Below are 22,700 nucleotides of genomic sequence, written 5' to 3'. Positions count from 1 at the left end.
TATGGGTCGGAACCGACTCGACGGCACTTAACAACAACAACAACACAATGTATTTACTCATAGCCAAGGGCTGTCCTATGGAAATTTTGTTGGGAAACCTTATCCTATCTGACCTACAGCCCAGATCTTGCCCCTGCAGACTTCTTTTTGTTCTTAAAATTCAAAGTACATTTAAAAGGAATACAATTTGAGTCCCTAGAGGATGCCAAAATTGCTGTTTTGACATTGTTGTGTGCCGTGGAGTTGGTTCCGACTCATAACGACCCTGGTACAGGGTTTCTGAGGCTGTAAATCTTTACAGGAGCAGAACACCTCATCTTTCTCCTGTGGAACAGCTGGTAGTTTCAAACTGCTGACCTTGCGGTTGGCAGCCCGATTCTTAACCACTACACTACCAGAGCTCCTTGTTTTGACATAGTGTACATCAAAGAGCAGAGTTCTTCAGGAAAGGGTTAGAAAGATGGAAACACCATCTTCAGAGAGTTGGAAGGTGTATAGGCCTAGGTAGATGACATGTCAAGAAACAATATGTTACTTTTGATATTTTTAAGGAAAGTGTCTAGGATCTAGCAATTCTTTTTGACTGAACTGAGCAAGAGTGATAGCCATGCCTGGTCCCAAAGTGAAGTATGCTGGGAATCTGTAGACTTGACTTCTCTAGAGGAGACCCACAGAGTTGAGTGTCCTGTCCATTCCTGTGAGTAGGGTGGCCTCTGAGGTTTGGTAGTGGCCTAGTCTCCTCTCTCAGCTCTTCCATCCCTTCTGGGGTCCTCAGTCCTCTCCTCTTCAGATACTCTGTTCCAAAGATGGGCATCCTGGGCTCACTTTTCTCCCTGCAGTAAGTCTCTAGTCTTTTTTTTACTTCCTTCCTGGATTCCTGCTTCACTCCAGCAACACTGCCACTGTTCGCTGCTCCACTCCCCACCACCACCACCACCACCAGCCTCTCATCTGCCCTCACCAGCACAAGGACCTTAGCTGGACTGGACTGGGCTACAACCACCCACAGGGATATACGTCCTCAAGAATTTGTCCCTTCCAGGATTAACAAGGGTTACCCAGTAGGAGGACAGACCCAGTCAGTGTCAGATTATCCAATAATCAGAAGCTTCCTTATATCCGATGCTAATATACAGTGAACAACCTCACATATTTTCACCACATCAAAGATTCTGCTTCTAGTTATGACTACCATCTGTCTCTCTCCCAATTCCATAACACCTTTCTACAGATTCAAAGCCTCTTTTCAGATGTACAATCCCTGATAGGGAGAGAGGATCCATTAAGCAAGGTACATAAGGTACAAATAAGCTTATATGTGCTTATTTACCAATCTGTAGTGAATGCTTTCACCTATTTTCCACCACATCTTTGAAATTGTTCACTACAAATTCTCAGTTTTCAAGGTTTCCAAGGCTGTAATATTTATGGGAGCAGACTGTCTCCCTATTACGGAGTGACTGGTGGGTTCAAAATGCCAACCTTTCAGTTAGCTGCCCAGTGCTTAAGCACGGCACCATCTACAGCATCTATATACTCTGCAAATGAATCATCTGCTGCAAATATCTTCTCCCAGTTTCTGGGAGAAGTGTGAATAAAGTGTGCACTTGATTATGATGATTTAACAGAAGAGTTTTATTGTGAATACATTTCTCGATCTTTTCCTTTACATTCTGCTTTTATTTCTTAAGAAATCTCTCCAGACCTTGAGGTAATCATATTCTCCTATGTTGCCTTCAAAATGGTTTCAAGCTTTACTTTTTTTTTTTTTTAATTATAATGTGCATATTTTTTTTAAAAAAGGTTTTTATTGTGGATTGAGTAAAAGTTTACAGGACATCAGTTTTACATACAAAAAACCATACATCTTGTTTCATTACAATGATTAGAATCCCCTCCATGTACCATCGGTTAACAATATTTCTCTCTATTTACTTTAGTTTTTTTTTTTTTTTTTTTAACATTCAGGCATACATAATAATTTACACCACCAAAGGGCACATTCTGCAAGTCTGCCTCCTTGCCACCAGCTCTCAGTCCCTCTCTTCCCTTGAATCTAGAGCCCTCAGCTGCTCCCTCTCTCCATGTCCCCATCTCTGCCTACTCCTCTGGTGTCACTGCTTCTCTGGATAAGGTCTCACATTCCGCTTGTGCTCTTCTCCCTTGATGGTCCTAGAGTCCTTCAAGCTTTACTTTTAATATTTAGGCCTTTAATAGTCCTGGTGTGGCGCTGTGAGTTAATGCACCAGACTGCAAAGCCATTTGAACTACAAGGTCGCTGGTTCAAGCTCACCAGCCACTCTTTGGAAACCCTATACAGGGTCACTATGAATCGGAACCAACTCAACAGCACTTTAACAACAACAATCTTGCAGTTAGCAGACCAATGCTTATCCTACAATGCCACCAGGGCTCCTTAGGGTGTGAAGAGGGGTCCAATTTACTTTCTTTGTGGCCTACCAGTTGTCCTAGCATACTTTAGCAAGTAGTTCATTATACAACCCTCCCCTGCCAACCACAGCTCTTCCTCTGACATTCACCAGGTATGTACTGTTTGGGTAGTTCCTGGCCCATTCCCTTGCCTTATTTTCCTATCTTTGGGTCAATATCACCCTATCTCATTCTTCCCATTTTACCCTACTCCAGGGCTGTTTTTAGCAATTTGAGATGGTGATTATAGGACATTCCCTGGAAAATGCTTTCAGCTTCACTTATGTTTGACATTTTGCAAAATTTAAATTAAAATTTCATATTAACAAACAACGGAGCCTTGCCTTATCTGGCTTCTGCCTAGAACAAGGTGCAACTTCTACAGGCTCAGATTTCAGACTGAGCCAGCCCCAGCAGCTCCACCCCTTCCCTAGAGAAAATGATGAGTTTGAGGACGGTACAAGGATCTTTCACCAACAGGTAAAATAAATATTCACAATGAGTTGCTGAGGGTGAGACAGTGCTGGTCTTACAGTACCAATTTCATTGCCAGCAGAGGGAAGTGACTTGCCCGAGGACAGGGTCTTTCTGCCCCACTGAAGTGCTGCATCTATCCTGCTTCCTCTAGTCTCCGGTCCCCAGTCCGGCTGCTACCTACTTCTCCTGTCTGCCTCCCAGCCCATCTCTGGATCTCTGCCTCCTGGCGTTGGGGGCTGGTAGGTCCCTTAGAGAATCCAAGGAGTACCTGCCCTGGTTCCGCTGTGGAAGGAAGGTCCAGGGAAGAGGGGGCAAGACTTGGCTCAGCCTACACTGTGGGTCCGTCAGGCGGTAGCAGAACACGGGCCAGCCACGAGGTCCCCCCACGTTCCTCCAGACCGCGTTCCTACCCTTCTCAGGCCCAAGTCGTACCACCACCTGCCTCGTTCGTCCCTTCCACCTATCCTGTCTATTTGACAAGACTGCAGGCTGCGAGCACCTTCCCCTCTCAAACTTCCTACCACTGCACCGTGGTCCGGGCTCCGCCCCCTCCTCAACCTCCCCCAGCCGCTGGGCTGGGTTTCTCCGTGGTCGCCAGGGGGCGCGCGCGGTCCAGCCAAGGCGCAGAGACCACTGAGCACCACTGGGTCCCCATGGCGCCCCGCCCTGTCCGGCCATAGCCCCGCCCCTCCCGGCGCCCCGCCCCGTCCGGCCGCAGCCTTTCTCTCTGTTGCTCTCGCTCTCGGGACTCCCGGCTCCTTCTTGTCCGCCCGCCAGGTCTGGCCATGGGACCCGCCGCTTGCCCCGCGCTGAGGTCGCCGCCGCCGCCGCCGCCGCCGCCGCCGTCGCCGCTGCTGCTGTTGCTACCACTGCTACCGCTCTGGCTGGGCCTGGCGGGCCCCGGGGCCGCGGCGGACGGTGGCGAGCCCACGGCCGGGGCGGGGCGGGGCGGGGCCCGCGCCGTGCAGGTGGACGTGAGGCTACCGCGGCCGGACGTACTGCGCCTGGAGGGTGTTAGGATCGGCCCCGAAGTGGACCCGGTGCCCGCGCTGCATGGCCGCCTGCTGCTGGTGAGCGCCTCTGCGGTTTCTCCACCTGGGTCGGTGTAGACTGGGCCTCCGCGGCCTCTCTGGCACTCCTTCCAGAACCCTGCTCCACCAAAATCCCGCACCCAGATCTCGCCTCCATTCTGAATGAGGCGATGACAGCGCAGCACCCTCTGCCAAGTCTGCCCAGGCTTCGAAACCTGGAACCCAGATGCTCGCCCCTCCAAACACATCCCCAAACCCTAGCCTGCACCCCTGTGCGCCCGGACCCAGTACTCCCTTCTACTCCCTCTTGGTCTGCCCATGGCCCCTCACCCGCAGATGGACATGGTGGATGCCGAGCAGGAGGTGCCCGCGGAAGACTGGATTGCAGTGGCCTACGTGGGCAAGGAGCAGGCAGCCCAGTTCCACCAGGAAAGCCAGGGCAGTGGTCCCCAGGCCTGTCCCAAGGCCCTTGTCCAGCAGGTGCGGGTATTGTGGAGAGGGGAGCTGAAGGGTTATGTGCTGAAACTACCAGATAGGCCTCCCTGAAGTTTTCAGAACAGGGGGCCTCAGTTTGGAGAATTGTGTCAATATGGTATTGCAGGAAAGTGGGAGGAGTAGGTTAGGAAGCTGGACCAGGAGATCGAAGGGGATTCCTGGCAGGGGGAGGTAGGGTAGCCTGTCCTGTTAGCATGAGAAAAGGCACAGCATTGTTTGGGTCCCACAGAATATGGGGATGGGCAGAAGGAAGAGAAGTTTCTACCCTTGGCCCAGCCCTCAGAGAAGGGGCTCATTGCAGAGGCCGAAGTTAGAAGGTGTTGGCCACAGGTGTCCAGAGAGTGGGAATGTGAGCAGGTGTGTGCTAGCCTCCTGCCTTTTGTTGTGCAGATGCGGCGGGCCCTCTTCCTAGGAGCCTCTGCTCTGCTTCTCCTCATCCTGAACCACAATGTGGTCCGAGAGGTGAGCCGCAAGCAAGTGGTGGGGTACAGGTTGTGTGGGGGGACCACAACCTGCTGATCTCCCTGTTCCCCTGCAGCTGGACATAACCCAGCTTCTGCTCAGGCCGGTGATTGTCCTTCATTACTCTTCCAACGTCACCAAGCTGTTGGAGGCACTGCTGCAGTAAGTTGGGGTGTGGACTCTCCGAGGAGTAGGCCTGGGTGTTGAGGCTTTCCATCTCTGCCATGGGCTCAGAGGTCTCGGGACCACAGCTTTTCCTGATGACCTGAAGACTAGTCACCAGGTCTGAAAACTTGGTGAGGGGAACAAAGGAGGAGCGAGGACCTAGAGGGAGAAGTCGGGAGTCCCTGTGCACAGAGGGAATTGGCCCAGGATAGAAAAAGCTGGACACTTGATTGATAGGCTAATCTCTGGGCTTAACGAACGATGTTTGTGCCCTTGCATGTAGCATGTAGAAACAGAAAGGCCAATGGCAGGACTAAGTGTGGACGTACAAGGGCCCTTTCCTCTGACCCCTCTCTGGTTCTCCCTTCCAGGAGGACCCAGGTCACTGCTGAGATCACCAGCGGAGAGGCCCTGTCAGCCAACATTGAGTGGAAGCTGACTTTGTGGACTGCCTGTGGCCTCTCCAAGGATGGTTATGGAGGCTGGCAGGACTTGGTGTGCCTGGGAGGCAGCCGTGCCCAGGAGCAGGTGGGTCTCGGGACAGTACAGGGCCATTTGCTGACCCCACACACCTCTGGAAGCCCTGTGCTGGGCCTCTAGCTGGGTTTGGCCATTGGCATAGATACCCTTTTTCTCTGATACCACATGTCCTATCTAGCAGAGCATTTACTCATCGGACCTGTCTTCTTTGGAAAGCTCTTTCTAAGTCACACACTGACTCTTTGTAGGGCTCCTACGACAGCCCCATTTGTATAAGTTTTGGGGTACATGACTTTGTCTCCTGAGGGACTGGCTCTTGTCTCTGGATTTTTCATTTCTTGCCATCAGGGGAGTCCAGTGGTGGTCTGTGTGTATTTATTGAGCACCTACTCTGTGTGGGGCGAGTATGCCTATCTGCATGCAGTTTCCAGCAGGTGTAGCAGGCACGGGCAGTGTGAGGAGGCCTCAAATCAGGCAGAAAGCCAAACCAGTGGCTGGGGAATCAAGTTGGCTCCAACTCTTGGAGACCTCACGTGTATTAGAGTAGAACTTTGTTCCGTAGAGTTTTCATGGCTGTGATCTTTCGAAAGCAGATCACCGGTCCTTTCTTCTGAGGCTCCCCTGGGTGGGTTCAAACTGCCAACCTTTTGGTTAGTAGCCAAGAGCTTAACTCTTTTCGCCACCCAGACTCAGGTCTAAAGTCTGACTCTGAAACATCAGTGGCATGATCTTGGGCTACGTGCTTTGCCTCTCTGGGTTTTATTCTCCTCATCTGTAGACAGGGACAGTATAGTAACCACAGGGTGTCTGGGGATAGTGTGTGTAAACCACTTAACTCCCAGCGGGTGCTGAGCAAACAGGCGCTGAGAATGTTTTTTGCTCTAAGTGCTTGAATAAATGCAAACGTTGTTACCATACCAGTTTTGGAGTTCCTCGGACATGTGGGGCTGGGTACAAAGGCTGTGAAGGTTACTTTGAAGCGCCTGTGAGGCCCTGTCTGTACTCTTGTTGGCCTCAGAGACAAGCAGGGAAGAAGGGACTTGAACTCTGAATGGACATTGTCAAGTCAGCTTGGACAGCTTTGTCGGGTAGCGAAGGGCTTCCTGGAAGAGGAGGAGGCTCTAGTGAATGTCAGCCATGAGGGCAGCCCACAGATGTCTAGACAGATAGGTACTTGGTGAGGGCCCTGGAGGATGTGCCAGCAAAAAGACTAGAGTGAAAGAGGGGAGCAAGCAGGAAGGCAGCCCGGGAAGGCTGGAGTGTTGCTTTTGACCCAGTGGGCTGACTGGAACCAGGGACATAGCCCAATAGCTATGACTGTACAGCTGGCTGGGGTGTTCAAAGGATGCCTGGGGCCAGCATCTCAGTTGGTGGATCTGATGCTCAGCCTAAACCCCAGGGCCTCTCTGGCCCCCAGGAGCTCAGAGAATTGCAGCACCCATGGTTCTTGACAGTGTGAACAAACACTTCCCCAGCCGCATCCTCCCTCCTCACCTAGGGAAGGTCAAGATGTGGTGAGCCTGGCTGGTTGATTCTCTGGCTTACAGTGGAGGTCCAGGCTGTTCACGTGCTTGGGCCACTCAGCACCCTCTGGCCACCCCTAGGAAACAGAAGTCTAGAGCAAGTGTGCCATTGGAGAACTTGCCATATTATAGCCCTGTCAGCCTGACTCAGGATGGCCTGGCTCCCAGGACTCACCTGGGGAGCAGATAGGCCAGAGACACTGTCACTCTACTGAGCAGAGGCGGGACATAGCTAAGGCCCTGAGCCCAGGCTAGGATTGTTGCTGGAGTAGAAGGGAGTGCAGGGCAGAGGGGAGAGCCAGGCTCACGGACACCTCTTGGTAACAGTTCCCTCTAAATAAGAGCCGCATCTTGTGTCACCAGCAGCAGAATGGGGCCCTCTTTTGACATCCATTCATTCCTGGGCCCTTGCCCCCATGACAGTACTCAAACTTGAGCATTTGTTGGGGAAGGACATGATGACAGAGAGCCCCTAAGGCTGCAGAAAACTTTTACTTGCACTTTATTTACTGCCTTATTAGTTACTGATAGGTTGGCAGTTTGAACTCATCAACCACTCCTGTGAAACCCTATACGAGGTCATGATGAGTCGGAACTGACTTGATGGCGCTTAACAACAGACTCTGAGGAAGTGTGCTTGGAGCAGGATCATTGTGAAGTTAAATCAAGGTCACTGTAGCTCCCCAAAGGAGTCCTGGTGGCACTGTGGGTTAGGCATTGGGCTGCTTACCACAAGATCTGTGACTTAAACCCATCAGCTGCTCCTCAGGAGAATCATGAGGGTATCTGCTCCTATAAAGATTTATTGTCTTGGAAACCCTATATACGGTCACTATGAATTAGAATTGACTCGATGGAGGTGGGGGTTTTTTTTTGGTAGTCCGCAATCACTCTGAGGCTACGTGGGAGTCCAGGACCCACAAGTTTTCAAGTATCCTCCTAGTTGTCTTTCCCTAAGTGTGGTACTAGGGCTGCTTGGGGACCCCATCAGACACAGTTCCAACCAACAGGCAGCCAGGAAATGTACAATCTGAATTAGGTCTGAAGGGAGTGGAAGCCCGAAGGAGAAGCAGGCAGAAATGCTTCTCAAAACTGGGGAGGCCTAAAGGCAGTAGCCGGGAAAGGGAGTGTGGGGGAAGGTGCGGGTGTGGAGGGCAAGGACCATAGGGCCTACAGAGGAGGGAAACTGAGGTGAACCACTGTCTGATGTGCATCGCAGGGCCAGACCAGGCCGAGTTGAGTTCAGGTCCTCTTGAGAACAGGGACTGGCTGCAGAGTGGGGTTGCCAACAGATAATCTGGTCAGGTCCCTCTGGCTGCCTGGTGGGAATGGGCCGGCAAGAAGAGGCCGGGCACCAGAGAGCCGCAGAGAGTCTTGGGGTCGGGGGAAGGGAGCATGAGAGACCTAGGAGAGCAGCAACAGGAAAGAGACCCAGCTCACTCTGTGAGGGAGTGAGAATGCAAGGCTAGAATGGGCTGTGATGGTGGACACCAAGAAAGCAAACCGACAGCAAGTATGAGGTCCAGGGGTGGGGAGTCAGGAGCTTCTGAATAGATACTTCCTACATGTACAGAAACACAGGGTTTGTTGCTCAGGAGAGATTTGAACTGGGAGATGAAGAGATGTGTAGGGTGAAGAGAAGGCAACTTGGGGCAGACCTGGGGGTCTTGCACGTTGGACACACAGAGGTGGCAAAAGAGGGAGCTGGGAGCATGCAGTGACTCAGCCCTGTGTGTGCTCACATGCCTAATGCTCTGGGGATGGTCATTATGAGGGAAGACTGCAGGCAGCAGCAGGCTCTGACACCTTGCTCCCCTTCCAGAATCCTCTGCAGCAGCTGTGGAATGCCATCCTGCTGGTGGCCATGCTCCTGTGCACTGGCCTCATGGTCCAGGCCCAGCGGCAGGCATCACGGCAGAGCCAGCATGAGCCTGGAGGCCAGGTGGGAGCCCTGGGGGACGCCTGGGAGAGTCCTAGCCATCTCAAGCCTTCATGCCAGCAAGACTGCCCCCCCACCCCACCCCCAGGTGGACCTGTTCAAGCGCCGCATGTTGCAGAGACTGGCGTCCCTCAAGACCCGGCGCTGTCGTCTGGGCCGGGCAGCACAGGGACCCTCGGAGCTAGGCATCGAGACCTGCGCTGTGTGTCTGGACCACTTCTGCCATAAGCAGGTTAGCGTCCCAGGCAGAGATCCATGATGTCCTCCACCCTAGTCCAGTGAGATTCCAACCAGCCTACCTAGGCACCAGGGCTATAGAATTGGGGAGGGAACAGGCCAGCCATGGGGGCTTTAGTTTCCAGCTCAGGTGTGGGGCATGGGGTTGGGCACCTACATTGGCATCCTCTCTCTCCCCTGCAGTGGCTCCGGGTGCTACCCTGTAAGCACGAGTTCCATCGAGACTGCGTGGACCCCTGGTTGCTGCTTCAGCAGACCTGCCCGCTGTGCAAGTTCAACGTGCTGGGTGAGCAGGGTTGGGGGCCCTTGACCGATGCTACTTGGGCCTCATCTGACGCCTCTCTCTCTCTCTCTCTCTCTCTCCGCTTTCCTTCCTCCGCTGTAGGGAATCACTACTCAGATGACTAGCTGCCTGCCTGTACCCTGGCCTCCTGAAACAGGACTGCAGGGTAGATGGGACAGAGGTCCTTGTGGGTGGCATGAAGGGCCCCTCCCCCGCTGAGGGGCAATGTGCCCAACTGTGTTCCCAAGACAGGATGCAGGGCTGGGACCAGTGAGTCCAGGAAGAGAGCCTGCTAGGGGCCTTCTCTGTGACCCTGCACCTTCTCACCTGCCAACCTCACAGGCAGCTCCTGAGCAGAAGCTGAGCCGAGAGGGCAAGAAACGGCACCGCTGTTTCTGGCCAGGCTCAGGGGCATCCCTGGAGACTGGAGCTGCAGTATTTTGTGTTTATTTATTGGGGGGCGGGTTTGGGAAGGAACTTTTCTGGCCTTGGGGGCACCCTGGCCTGACCATCTTTCAGGACACACCTCAGTTATGTCTGTGAAGTGAGACCTGGAGACCCTGCCTTGCCAGCTGTCAACTGCAGCAGGTCCCACTGTTCACCCAACTGGTCTCCCTCCCTGGACCTGGATGGGATTAGAGACCTTAGACACATTCAGTCCTGTGCTTCTCAGCTGGGGACACATGTGCCAAGTGGGATGCCTGAAGTCACAGATAGATGTGGTACATCTTCCAGGGTGTCGGGTTTTTTAGGGAAGATTTGGGATGGGGAAGGTTTACTATTAAAATAAACATGGATATATTTTAACAGAAGATAAAAAATTTTTGTGGATTTTTTTTTTTAATAATAAAAGTTACCTTGGACATAGCCATGGTGGGCTAGAGCTGAGAGTGAAGCATCTAGCTGATAAGAAGTGAGAGGAGACACACAAGAAAGCCCAAACTTGCAGACAGTACCCACTCAACCTAGCTTCTGTGGCTTGATTATCAGAACTTGACTAGAGGAAGATAAAAAAAATTTGACAAAGGAAACAATTTGATGAACTTGACCTATACTATACCTATCTTACATTCCAGGATGTCTGTAGTAGCTCAAAATACCAACTGAAAGGGAAGGAATCTTCACATCAAGGATCAGTCCCATCCCTTCTGTACACAGGATTGATAGGGATGGGCAACTTAGACACTGGCTACCTAAAATGGGGGCACTATAAAGACACAAGGAGTCCTGGTCGCTGTGGGCAAATGCGTCAGGCTGCAAAGTCGTTTGAACTGCAAGATCGGTGGTTCAAGCTCACCAGCTGCTCCTTGGAAACCCTACACAGGGTCGCTGTGGGTTGGAATCAACTCAATGGCATTTAACAACAACAATAAAGGCATGAAGTGACAGGCTTACAAGTTTGCAAGAAGGAGTTGAGTTTCAGAGTGTACAGGGGATGGTAGAATCCCCACTGAAGAGTTTTTATCTTGTCTAGTTGGGTCTGGTGAAAGGAAATGGGGATAAGATTCTTGCGATTCAAAATTACCATGACTAATTGCTACTGTCACGATTGTAAAGGTAGAAGTTTTGTAGGGAAAAGCGGGGAGTGGTTAATCTTACATTCCAGGATAAGAGGACCAGAGGACCATCAAGGGAGAAGAGCACGAGAGGAATATAGGACCCTATCCAGAGAAACAGCAGCAACAGAGATGGAAGCAGAGATGAGGACTCTAGACTCATCGAAAAGAGAAAGGTTATGTACTGGCAGCCAGGAGACAGGCTTGCAGAATGTGTCCTTTGGTTTGTTTAAATAATTATATATTCCTGAGTGTTTTTGTGTACATCCAAAGAAAAATAGGGAATAGAAACAAATAATGTTGAATGATGATGCATGGAGGGGGTTGTAATCATTGCAATGAAACGATGAGTGTAAAACTGATGTTCTCCCATGTAAACTATCATTCAATTCATAATAAAAAAAAGTCACCTTGAGCTGTACTGCCTGCAGGGGGTAGACTTTTTGTGCTCACTCCCATGGAATTGTTAGAATTGTGATTACACTGGATTTTCCTGCTGTGGTTCAGTTGTATTCTATGACACTGAACCAGAAAGTCCTGACCTAATCACACAAGCATTTGAATGACAAGCAGAGCTTTTCCAGCTGATGGAAGAAGAGGAAGTCAGATTTGAAGCAGGAAGGGGATTCAATGCATGAGAAACTCTTAACTGACTTGCAGGTGAAGAGGACCATGTGGCAAGGACTATCTATGGATGGCCTCTAGGTGCTGAGGGGCACCCAACTGATAGCCAGTCAACTCCTACAGTGGCAAGGAGCTGAATTTGGCCAACAACTAGAAGGCGCTTAGAAGTGGATTGTGCCCCGGAGCCTTCAGCTAGAAACTTAAACTGACAGATACTTTGATTTCATCTTCTAAGATCCTGAGCAGAGAAGCCTGCCACATAGGATGGGACTTCCGATCTACGGAACTGTGAGCTAATGACACTAAGTAGGGGGGAGTCTGAGAGAAGAACCGACCTATGAAAAGTTTTTCACCTGGACTAGACGGCTACTTCAGCAGGGGAAACTTTCATCTGGGGGAGTCTGTTCTGAGAAGCCCCCAGTGAGGTCTCTGAGGCTCTTCTCAGCTGAGGTGACTCAAGGCAGAAAAGTGGACTACTTTGGGCCTGGTGTGGCTGGTGACATCAGTGGCTGGGCAGACCCCCAAGGCACAAACCCGGGAGTGCCAGTACTGACTGAGGTGTCCACCTCACTGGCTGGGCGAGGTCTTGCCCTCAGCGGCCTCCTGGGAGTGTCACCTCTGCATTTAAAGCAGTCCCTTTTCCCTCACCTGTTCCTGGAGGTGGGAGCTCCGCTGAGGAGGGCTAATGTCCATGAATCCAATGTTCCTTCCCCAGGCCTCAGCAGCCCCAACCCAAGAAGTGGAAGGAAGGATCCTTTCCCTGTGTAGTCAGTGCTATGAGGCAAAGGCAGTGGTGGGCAGGTGGCCGGGGAATTTATTACACTGGATGGGTAGCCAGCCACCTACCCCCCATGAGTTGTACTGCTATGGCAGGCTACGTGGGCCGCTCCTGGGGCTGGTATGTAGAGCCTGCCTGGCCCCGACAAGGTGAGAGTCTTCTCCTCAGCCTGGCCAAGGCTCGGATGGGGTTCTGGGAGCAGATGGCTGAGTGGGGTACATCCTCCAGGGGGGACTTGCTAGGCTGGCTGCTGGGCTGCTGAGGTGGGGATGCTTGGGGCTGGCCTGACAGGGTCCTGCCCGCACTGCTCTTTCTACTGCTGGGTGGTGGCCGCCTGCCCAGGGACCTATGAGAAGACCAGATGATCAGAGTTGCTGTGAACAAGTCTAGACCCCCTGCCCCGTCTGCTACTTCTGGCAGAAGCCTCACTCACCCTGGGGAGGCTCTCCGGCCCTGGACTGGGTACACTGTTCTTGGGGTTCCCTCGGTGAGAGGACACCAGAGCTGGTCCTGGGGGATCAGCTGCAGAGAAAGCCATGCTCAGAGTCCCTGGATTGGCCTCCCCACTTTACAGAGGCAGTGTCATAACTGGATGTGAACCCAGACCCACAGCCCTTCCTTCTGAGGGCTAGGGTTAGGAAGCTTCCAGGCCTATGGGGGCAGGCTTGGAGCCAAGAGGAACTAGACTCTCCCTGTACCTTTTTGTGATGTGGAAGGCACTCAGCGGAGTCAGCATCACAATCCTGACCTAAAGCCCCAGGCAATGAGAGCCCATGGGTGAGGAGGCCAGTTCCCATAGTGCAGAATGATGACTTCTAACTGGGTGGGGAGCTTCCTTCAGGTTCCCGAGGGCCTGCCCTGTGATTTGGGAAGCGGACTGCCTACCTGGAGGCCCCCCTGCTGGGCCACCTCCCTGATCTTGGATAACATGGCCCGGAGCCGCCCGTTCTCTTCCTGCAGCACCTGGATGCGAATGTTGTTGGCCTGCACCTGCCTCTCCATGTCGTCCGTGACATTGCCGGAGCCTGTGGGAGACATGCTATCTGGGCCCCCACACTGACAGGCCTAACTCTCACACCAGATGGGAAAGCACCTCAGAGGGCAGGCACACCCATTTGGATGCCCCTTGGGTAGGTAGTCCATAGACCCAGGGAAGCTAGGCAGGGCTTGTTCTCCCTTTAACCCCTAGGAAGGTGACAGCATTGTAGAAACAAGAGAGCTAGGCGGGACCTAGAGCTCAGGGAAAACTTAGTAAACAGGCAAGGGGATGGGTCTCCACCACACCTGTTTCTGGAGCAAGCTGGCCAAGGTCACAGCAACTGAGGTATGGGATTTATCATGGAGCTCCCCCACTGCTGGCTAGTGATAGGTGCTTCTAGCTCATAATACCCCAAATCTGAGAAGGCTACTGCCTACCTTCCAGGGTGAGGGAAGGGTCTGGCACAGTCTGTGCTCAGGAGGAGAACTTAACCATGGTCACTGAATTGTGGCATATCTTCCCAGCAGCTTTGTGAATGAACTCACACATACTCCCTCTCCTCCCCCACATTTACCATGAAGGGCTGAGCATTAAAGGTCTAGAGGACCTGGGACAACAAGTCACCCAGCCCCCCATTCTGTGCCCAGATGGGTACTTAGTGCTCCTCTGTATTGTGGGGTTCAGGAATACCAGACAGCTGGGGCTATACCCCTGTGGTATACTTTGGGGAGGCTGCCAGGAAAGAACACCAGGAGGTCGAGTGAGCACCAGCGCTTGTGTGTGGTGGTTAACAGCAGGGGCCTCAAGGGCAGAGGCCTGTGTCTGCATCTAAATTTGGCTGTGACCTTGGGCAGTGGCCCTGGCTCTCTGGATGGAGAAGGTGCAAAGTCCATGTGTCTTGGGGCCCAGGAGTCAGCTCCCTCCTCTCCAGGGGCCTGCACTGCTGACTGCCCTGCTTTATGTGCCCAAGGGAGTCTCCACACTGTCCCAGAGCAGGCCCCTACTTTGGATTTGACTCTCCAGGGGCCTGTGCAGGTCCGGGAAGGCCACCAGCAGCCGCTCCCGCTCCTTCAGCTCCAGGAGCTCCCGTTCCAGCTCTGAGATGGTCAGCTGCAGGTCCGTAGCCCCTTGCTCCAAGTCTTGCTTCTCCCGCTGCAGGCTCTGCAGCAGTTCCTGGGGCAGCAGGAGGCTCAGGCCTGGCTCCCCAGGAATATGCCCAAACACAGACTCACACAGACAGACAGCTGGCTGGAGGGGGTACATGCCCTGCCCCATCACCCTGCCCCCACCTGCTGGGCCTGGAGTTGGCACTGCCCCTGTTCCTTCTCGCTCTGTAGACTCTGCAGCTGCTCCTCCACGTGGGCCCGTTGTGCCTCGGCCTCGGCCAGGCTGCCCTGAAGCTCCTCCCGCTCCTGGTCCAGGCTGTCTAGCTGCTGCAGCAACGCTCTCTGTTTGGTCTGCAGGGACTAAACAGGTCATAGAGGGAGTGGTGGTGGTGGGAGGCTCTGTGAGAACAAGGAGGCAGCACGAGCTCTGGCCTCTGAGCCCACTCCCCTGTGCCTGTCTGTGTGCATGGGGCACAGAGTCTCCTGGGCCCTAGCTCATGCTCTGTCCTACCATATTTCCTCTAGCTAATGGCCTAATCATCAGCCTTTGGTATCCAGGTCTAAAGACACCTCCTCCCTGAAACCTTTCTGGGTTTTAACAAGCAGATGGGTCCATCCCGCCCTGAGTTCCTGCAACACTTTCCCTAACCCATCCAATCATCTGGTGGAAGAGTTATTTGTGATACATCTGCTCATCATGGCTTCACCTGGTCTTACTGGTCTGTGGATTATCATGCCTCCATATTCAGCTCAGAGCAGGACCTCCACAAAGGTGAGTCAACCCAAAACTGAGTTGAATCTTGGGGAGTGGGCACCCTACCTAGAATGCTCCCTCCCCACCTGTGGATCCTCTCTTCCTGTAGCCCAGCCTCACCTCCTGGTGACGGACCATGCTGTCAACTCGGGCCTTCTCCTTGTCCAACTCTGTGCTGGCCCAACAGATCTGCTGGCTGGCCTCATCCAGCCGCCCTGCCAGCAGCTTCACCTGCCCCTCCAGTTGCTGCACCTGCCTCTCGGCCGCCATTCGGAGTTCAGCCTCTGCACACAGCTGCTGGGCCTTTGCCTCTGCAGGATTGAGTAGGCATGAGAAGGGGTTGGACTGGGCAGCTGTGGGTTCAAGGTCCAACACTGCCTTTGAGGAAGGCTAGAAAACAGGAGGCGCTCTCTGGACAGGAGGTGGCACCACTGTTCGTGCCTTCACCCAACAGTGTGGCCAGCTGTGTCCACCCTCCTGTCCCAGAAACCCAAGGGTCAAAGGGCGGCTCCTCACCTACAGCCTGCATGGACTCCTGCTTTTGCTTTAGCTCCCCCTCCAGGATGGTCATCTTTGTCTTCAAGTCACTTGTTTCTATGGCAGTGGAGAGAGAGGCCCTTCAGAGGCTCTCTGGGGCTGGGCCAGCTGCCTGATGCCCCACACACCCTGCAGAGGGGGCTGCACAGGGGTAGAGGGGGACTTGGGCAGTGCCAGGAGCATTGGGCCCAGGCCCACCCTGCTTTTACACCTCACTCATCCTTCAGGTCCTCCATGGAAAGGATAGCAAGGTTCAGAGAGGGCAGTGACTTGCCTGAACCTCTCAGGTCTTACCTCAATGGGTACTGGCCTGCCTTCTGTATCAGTAGCCGTATCCCTTTGCCTAATGGCTTTTGTCCTCCTGCAGAAACTGTTCTACTTGGCAGGAGGTGCCAGAGGCTCACCTCCCAGGGAGGAATTCTCAATGACAGGCAGGATAAGTACCCCAACACCCTCACCCCACTGAGGCTCGTGTTCTGGACAGTCCCCGGTGTTCTCAGTGGGATTCAGCATGGCCCACACCGATGGCCCACTGTGTGACTGGTTTGTTGAACGCACCCTTTGTGGCTATCTCTCTTCCCAACTACCCAGCCCTGGTTGCCTTGTCTTCGCACACAACCGGCTTGTACTTGGAGCCCTGCCTCGGGGTAACAGAGCCTCTGACCTACTAAGGGTCCGGCTTCTGGGGCACAGACCTGCAAGCAGCTGCTGCCTGTTGCTCTTCCACTCAGCCAGGTGCTGCTCAGCCTCCTCCGCCTGCTGCCGCCGTACCCCCTGTTCCTGCTCCAGAGCCTGCTCCAGCTCGCCCACCTGCTTCCTCAGTCCATCCTTCTGACCCTCGGCCTCCTCCAGCTGGGTTCGGAGGGGCCCGACCAGCTGCGTCAGGGCCCCCACATGCTTACTGAGGCGCATCAGGTCTTTGCTCTGCTCTGCCACCCAGCGGCCCACAGTGGCGGCCGGCAATGGCTTGAGCCCCATGCTGTCCTGTACCAGCTGCTGGAACTGACCTAAGGATGAGGGCAGGTTCTGGCTCTGACACAGGCTGATGACCACCTTGCCCACCTCCCGTAGGCTGCCCTGGACACTTGTGCATGCGTCACAGGGCACCAGGGCCGTCTCCACCGTCTGGGTGTGGATACTCCTGGTGCTCTTGGCAGTTTGGGATGGGCGCTGTTGGGAGACTCTGGTAGGAATGGTGTCCGCCTCTTCGCAGATTTGAGACAAGTCTGGTGTTGGAGAAGGCGGCTTGATAAACTTGGCTGTCACAAGTTCAGGACTCCTGGCTGGTTCACCCTTGGCTGTGGGCTTGGAGGTGGGCGTCTCCCCATGGTGTGCCCTTTTCTATGACCAGGAAAAGAACAGGAAAGCAGGTAAGGCCGATAGGCCTGGGATGTGACTAGCCTGCCTGAGACTCTGACTCACTCACGTGCTCCGACACCATCATGAATGAGAAAAAGAGCATACCCTCCTTCTTGGCTGACCCCTAGCTTTGATACAACTCTATGCCTGGTATTGGGAAGGGGACAATGACACTACCAGTGAACAGCTCTCTCACGTCACTACAGCGGTACTCAACGTGAGTTTCCTCCTAAAACTATGGGTGGATGGGGCCTTCCTTACAGAATAACCCATAGGAGATGTGAATTCATATTAATGTCATCGGCGGTAGGGATGACCCCACTATACAGATGAATAAACTGAGGTCTAAAGTCCCACCACATAAGTAGCTGAGTCTAATAGCCCAGGCACACTCCTTTAACCACTGGGCTATGTGGGCTTTGCTTGTGAGGCTCCAGAGTTTGCACTGTGCTTGCTGGGCAGTGGGGAGCCAGTGCAGGACATGGGACCACCACGGTGGTGTGCTAGCTGGCTGGGGCAGAGTGACATGGAGTTCTCAGGTGAACACAGAGGGACATTGGCCAAGACTTAGGGGAGGGGATAGGAAAGGGACCTACCCACCTGGGGAGCTGCCTGCTGGTAGAAAACACCCACCCTCAGCAGGCTGTTCCAGAAGCGCCGCACCGTCAGCCCCACAGACATGCAGGGCCCTGTGGCCTGGGTGGGGGGCACCGTCTGCTCCGAGCCCAGGTTCTCCAGGTAGTTCGTGCAGCTCTGAAGCAGTAGCAGAAGCCTGTGGGCAGAGATGTCAGAGCAGCCGGGCGGAAGCCAGCACACCACAGGACCACGTGCCTTCGAGCCCAGGCATTAGAGACTTGGAGAACCCAATCCAGGGGTCACTTCTTTCAGGGAGCCCTTCCCAACTCCTGGGCTCCTCTCAGGGGTCTCTTCTGGGCCTCCCAGTGTCTGCACTTCCCTATGGCTGACCCCCCACTGGACAGGGGAATCTCTGGGGAGCTCTGAGACCAGGCCTGGTTGCCCTAAGTACTCAGGAAGCAAGGTTGCCTTCCATCACACGGTACAGAGCCTACTCTTTCTGGGTGACATTGCTGAGAGCTTAGGGGAAGGGCCTGCCCATAGCCATGGGCACAAAGGGCAGGGCAGGGCAGGGGGCGAGTTCTGTGACAGTGGAGATAGTGAATGGAGGCAGGTTAAGTCCCAGACTAAAGCCAAATGGGTATAAGGCTGGTTCTGAGGGATGGGGAAGCCCCAGGAAAAGGACAGATAGACCCTTCTGGTAGGAGCCTGATGTGCTCCTGGCGTTACTTTCCTTCTCCACCCTCACTCCATCCGTGAGCATGACCAGAGCATCCCTAAATGCTATACTCAGGGCCACAGGTCAGGCTCCTAAGGGGCCTCCCTGTCCACAGGGCTCCCAGACTAGTCTTCATCCCAAACCCAGAGGCCTCTTCATGCTCACAGGGGTCTGAGGAGGTCCGACTACCTCAGCCAGGTGTGGGCAGGGGGCGGCGGGTGGATGCTCACATTAGCAACATCATCACAGTGGCCAGGAAAGGTGGATGGGGCCTTAAAGGATGAAGAGGACTTGACCAGACCCAGAGGGGGTGGGAAAGGCATTCCCACACAGTGCACAGCAAGTGCAAAGTCATGAAGAAATGAGGCATGTTCTGTGCTAACACATGGTCAGCCCATGTTATAAATGGTGTGTTCACACCAAGGACTCCCCTGGTTTCTCTCCTCTATATCTGTGCTGCCTGCCTGCCCCCTTCATTTCATTAGGGTGTTATTGGTGGTGCAGTGGTAGAATTCTTTGCTTCCTGGCCAGTGTAACTCATGTACAGCTAGCATTTATCTGTCAGTGGAGGCGTGCCTGATGCTCAGATGCTGAAGAGGTTTCAGGGCAGCATCTAGACTAAGAAGGACTAAGAAGAAGGGTCTGGTGATTTAATTCTAAGAATCAGCCAGTAACCCAATGGATCACAACAGTCCAATCTGCAATACATCCAGGGGATGGTGCAAGACTGGGTAGTGTTTCATCCCATTGTGCATGAAGTCATGAGCTGGGGGCCATGAACAACAACAGAGTTTTTGAGCACAGGAGGCTGGGCTGTGGGTCCTGGGAAGTGGAAGGCTGATGACCATGCTAACTTACATGATAGCATAGAATCCACCAGCCTCTTCCCAGCTAGGTCAGCCAAGATTTTGGAAAAGAATCCTGAGACTGGCTGTGTGACATGCCGAAGAGACAATGTAGCTACAGGATGCAGGATGAAGAGATGGATGGATAGAAATTCTACATGGCTACACACACACAAAACCCCCAGGAGGCAGCAGGATCAATAGGAGAGGACAGGTAGTTGGCAACCCCCTTCGGGTAGGAGCTGAGAACCAGGAAGTGTGGTCTCTGCTCCAAGTCCAGCAGGCGTTGGAGGGGCAGGGGCTCTGTAAACAAGGTCACTGAGAACCTAAGAGAGGAAGGGACTCCCCCAGACAACACAAGTTGGCAGAGGGGCTGGGATTAGAGCCCATGGCTCCCCACTCCCAGGCCAGGCTCTCTCTACCCCTCAAACCACAGAATCATTGATGATGAGCATCATGCAATGAGTGCTGGCTGCCTGTCTCTTCACAGACACCATCGCATTGCTCCTGAGTTGAGACTTACTCTCATCCCACTTTATGAACAAGGACAGAGGTGCTGTAGGACAAGCACTGGACTACAATGTCGATTCAAACCACAAGATCGGTGGTTCAAACCCACCAGCTGCTCGTCTGGAACCCTATAATAGGGTTACTATGAGTCGGAACTGACTTGACAGCACTTAACAACAACAACATAGATGAGGTCAGACAGGCGCTGTCACATGCTCTGTGTTCTATGGCAACATGGCCTCCTGCCGGTGCTGATCACCCAAGTCTGACATTCCCCATTTCACAGATGAGGGAAGAAGCCCAGAGCCCCAATATCACCTGGACCTGCTGCTGCATTACATTAGATAGGAATGAAAGTTGGCCCTCTGGGTGTGCTCAGGCCCCTCCAGCCACTGGCATATTCTATGTGAGCCTCTATTTCCTCATTCCTAGGTTAGGAGGCACATGCACCTCAACGTTAGAATGAATAAACAGTCTGAGGCCCCTCCACAGGGTAGCTATGTCATACTACCACAAAAATTAACCTCTAGAGTCACGTGCCCAGCCATAGACAGCGAGACTGAGAGGAAGAAACAGGTCCCAGGAAACCACATGTAGTATGACACCCTTTTTATAAAGGAGAAAGGGAAAACAGCTAACACGAGATGGCATGTTGTTTGGTATATAGTTCAGCACAACAAAGGCAGAGCAAGAACCACAGACTGAGGTCAGCGGGTCCCTCTGAGGAAGCTGCGGAAGGGTATGGAGGGCAGGGTGAAGTCACTGTCCTTGTGATGCATTCACAGATGTTCATGGTTGTTGTTATTGTTAAGTGCTGTCGAATTGGCTCCAACTCATAACAACCCTGTATAGGGTTTCTGAGGAGCAGCTGGTGAGCTTGAACTGCCAACCTTGTGGTTTAAACCAACCTTTAGGGCAGCACAAGGACTTTGAATGTCCGTTATATTCATTCAAACGTGAAATAAGAAAGGATCTACGAGAACTGTGATCACAAGCAAGCAGTTTTGGTTCTCCAAATCTGTACATCCACGATCCACCAAAGGAGCCCTGGGACACAATGAAGTACTCTGCTGTGAACTGCAAGGCTGGCAGATTGAACTCACTGAGCAGCTCCATGGGAGAAATACCTGGTGGTCTGCTTCTGAAAAGATGACAGCTGTGGCACTGTGTGTTAATGCACTGGACTGCAAGGTGTATTTGAACTGCAAGGTCGGTGGTTCAAGTTCACCAGCTGCTCCTCGGAAACCCTATACAGGGCCATTATGGGTTGGAACCAAATCGATGGCACTTAACAACAAGAAGAAAACGCTATGCGGCAGTTCTACTCTGTCACATAGGGTCGCTATGAGTTGAAATCAACTCAATGGCACCCTAATGACAACAAGGTCTATTGTTTTTGTTAAAGTGCCATTGAATTGGTTCTGACTCATCGTGACCCTGTGTAAGGGTTTCTGAGGAGCAACTGGTGGATTTGAACTGTCAACCTTGCTTACCTTACAGCTCATCCACACCAGGATACGACAAGGTCCATCAGATAATTGAAATAACAGAATATAAAATACAGCACAAAATATGGATAATTAGATCGAAATGAAATGAGACAAGCCTGAAGGGAGCTGGAATGGATGGTTACCCTGAGCTCCCAGCTGGTTCTGGCAGGTACCCGGTCAATTGGGACTGTTATAACATCATCATCTCCTCTGGATGGGGCTCTGGGGTGCATGCAAGGGGTCCGGTTGAGGTCCTCACCTGTCAATGACCAGCTCCAGCAGCACAGCATGGGATAGCTGCGTGAACTCGGGGTCACTGGGCACATGGTCATAGTGCTCCAACAAGGCCACCATGTCCAGGTCGCAGGCCACGCGGTCAGGGAACTTCCAGGAGGGGAAGCACACAGGCCCGGCACGGGAGAACACGTCCACGATGGTGCCCTGCAGGTCGGTGAGGTCTTTGCGCAGGCTGTCCATGCAGGCCTGGCTGCCCAGGAGGTGCGCCATCCTCACAGCTCCTGGCCAGGCAGAGAGGAGCCCCGTCAGCAGAGCAAGAGGAACCTTCCTAAAACCCTAATCAGCTGGGTTGCTCTGGGCCTGAAGTCCACCCCTAGACCCTGGAAGAAGCCCATTCCCAACCGTGGGTACCATCCCACGCCCCACACTCTGGTTACATCATGCCCCAAATACCTCCTGAGAGTCTGTGTGTGTTGGTCCCATGCTAACCCCTGGACAGATACAGCTGTAAACAGAATGTTTCTACAGTCCTTCCCTCCCAGGGCGGGCCATGAAACAACGCAGCTGACAAGTCGAAGAGTAGCAGCCCCAGAGTGACAGGGTGTTCTGACCACATCAGGCCACTGTCAATGCCCATCTGAACCACTTCAGCAGCTGACAGCTGTGCCACAGGCCTGCACGTTCCATCAGACCAACTCTGGCTGCCAGAGATCAGGGCCACACCCTACTTGACCACAACTTGCTGGCCAACCACCCCTCAAGTTCCTCCACAAACTATCTTCCTCTGTATCACGCCCTCTGTGCCACAGTCACCATCACAGCCACCACCAGCTCTGAGCAGCATCTTGTTTCTAAACCCCTGCTCATCATCAGTTCCCTGTCTGAAACATGCTTCCCTCCGATGCCTAACACCTGGCTAATTCCTCTTACCTTTCAGGGTTCCTCCACAAAGCCTTCCCTGAATACCCTCCAGTCTGGCTAAAATAAATCCTCCGGCTCCCCACATTCCACTCTCTGCTGGAAAGGCCTCCCCACTCCAGGTCAGTTCCTCAGCCCACCTGACTCACTGTGGTCTCCCCTATGTGAGTAGACTCCCACCTGGCCCACTG

General features: G+C 53.3%; 2 protein-coding genes across 2 annotated transcripts; one reads left to right on the top strand and one right to left on the bottom strand.

Moving 5' to 3' along the window:
• Positions 1-3,692: 3,692 nt before the first annotated feature.
• Positions 3,693-9,652, top strand: RNF215 (ring finger protein 215). The gene is made up of 9 exons (XM_006869238.1): positions 3,693-3,977; positions 4,275-4,418; positions 4,824-4,895; positions 4,972-5,057; positions 5,432-5,588; positions 8,886-9,005; positions 9,091-9,234; positions 9,423-9,525; positions 9,625-9,652. Exons 1-9 carry the CDS (start codon positions 3,693-3,695, stop codon positions 9,645-9,647), a joined length of 1,134 nt encoding a protein of 377 aa, XP_006869300.1. The 3' UTR covers positions 9,648-9,652.
• A 2,924-nt stretch (positions 9,653-12,576) lies between these two features.
• Positions 12,577-21,861, bottom strand: CCDC157 (coiled-coil domain containing 157). Its single transcript, XM_006869237.1, has 10 exons — positions 21,614-21,861; positions 17,816-17,987; positions 16,552-17,197; positions 15,836-15,913; positions 15,440-15,630; positions 14,769-14,925; positions 14,464-14,586; positions 13,366-13,505; positions 12,914-13,002; positions 12,577-12,826 (listed from the first exon to the last, which is right to left on the bottom strand). Exons 1-10 carry the CDS (start codon positions 21,859-21,861, stop codon positions 12,577-12,579), a joined length of 2,094 nt encoding a protein of 697 aa, XP_006869299.1.
• Between the last annotated feature and the right edge of the window lie 839 nt (positions 21,862-22,700).

This window comes from Chrysochloris asiatica, unplaced genomic scaffold (genome assembly GCF_000296735.1).
Source record: "Chrysochloris asiatica unplaced genomic scaffold, ChrAsi1.0 scaffold00128, whole genome shotgun sequence".
NCBI lineage: Eukaryota > Metazoa > Chordata > Mammalia > Afrosoricida > Chrysochloridae > Chrysochloris > Chrysochloris asiatica.
This window is presented reverse-complemented; position numbering and strand designations above follow the sequence as displayed.

Bases quoted from the DNA above. Each gene is read 5' to 3' on its own strand.
- RNF215 (XM_006869238.1), top strand. From the start codon at position 3,693: ATGGGACCCGCCGCTTGCCCCGCGCTGAGGTCGCCGCCGCCGCCGCCG. The intron at 9,006-9,090 runs GTGGGAGCCCTG...CCCCACCCCCAG, and splicing joins AGCATGAGCCTGGAGGCCAG to GTGGACCTGTTCAAGCGCCG. The intron at 9,526-9,624 runs GTGAGCAGGGTT...CCTCCGCTGTAG, and splicing joins GTGCAAGTTCAACGTGCTGG to GGAATCACTACTCAGATGAC.
- CCDC157 (XM_006869237.1), bottom strand. From the start codon at position 21,861: ATGGCGCACCTCCTGGGCAGCCAGGCCTGCATGGACAGCCTGCGCAAA. The intron at 13,003-13,365 runs GTAGGCAGTCCG...CTTTCTCTGCAG, and splicing joins CCCAGCAGGGGGGCCTCCAG to CTGATCCCCCAGGACCAGCT. The intron at 12,827-12,913 runs GTGAGTGAGGCT...GTCTTCTCATAG, and splicing joins GGCCGGAGAGCCTCCCCAGG to GTCCCTGGGCAGGCGGCCAC.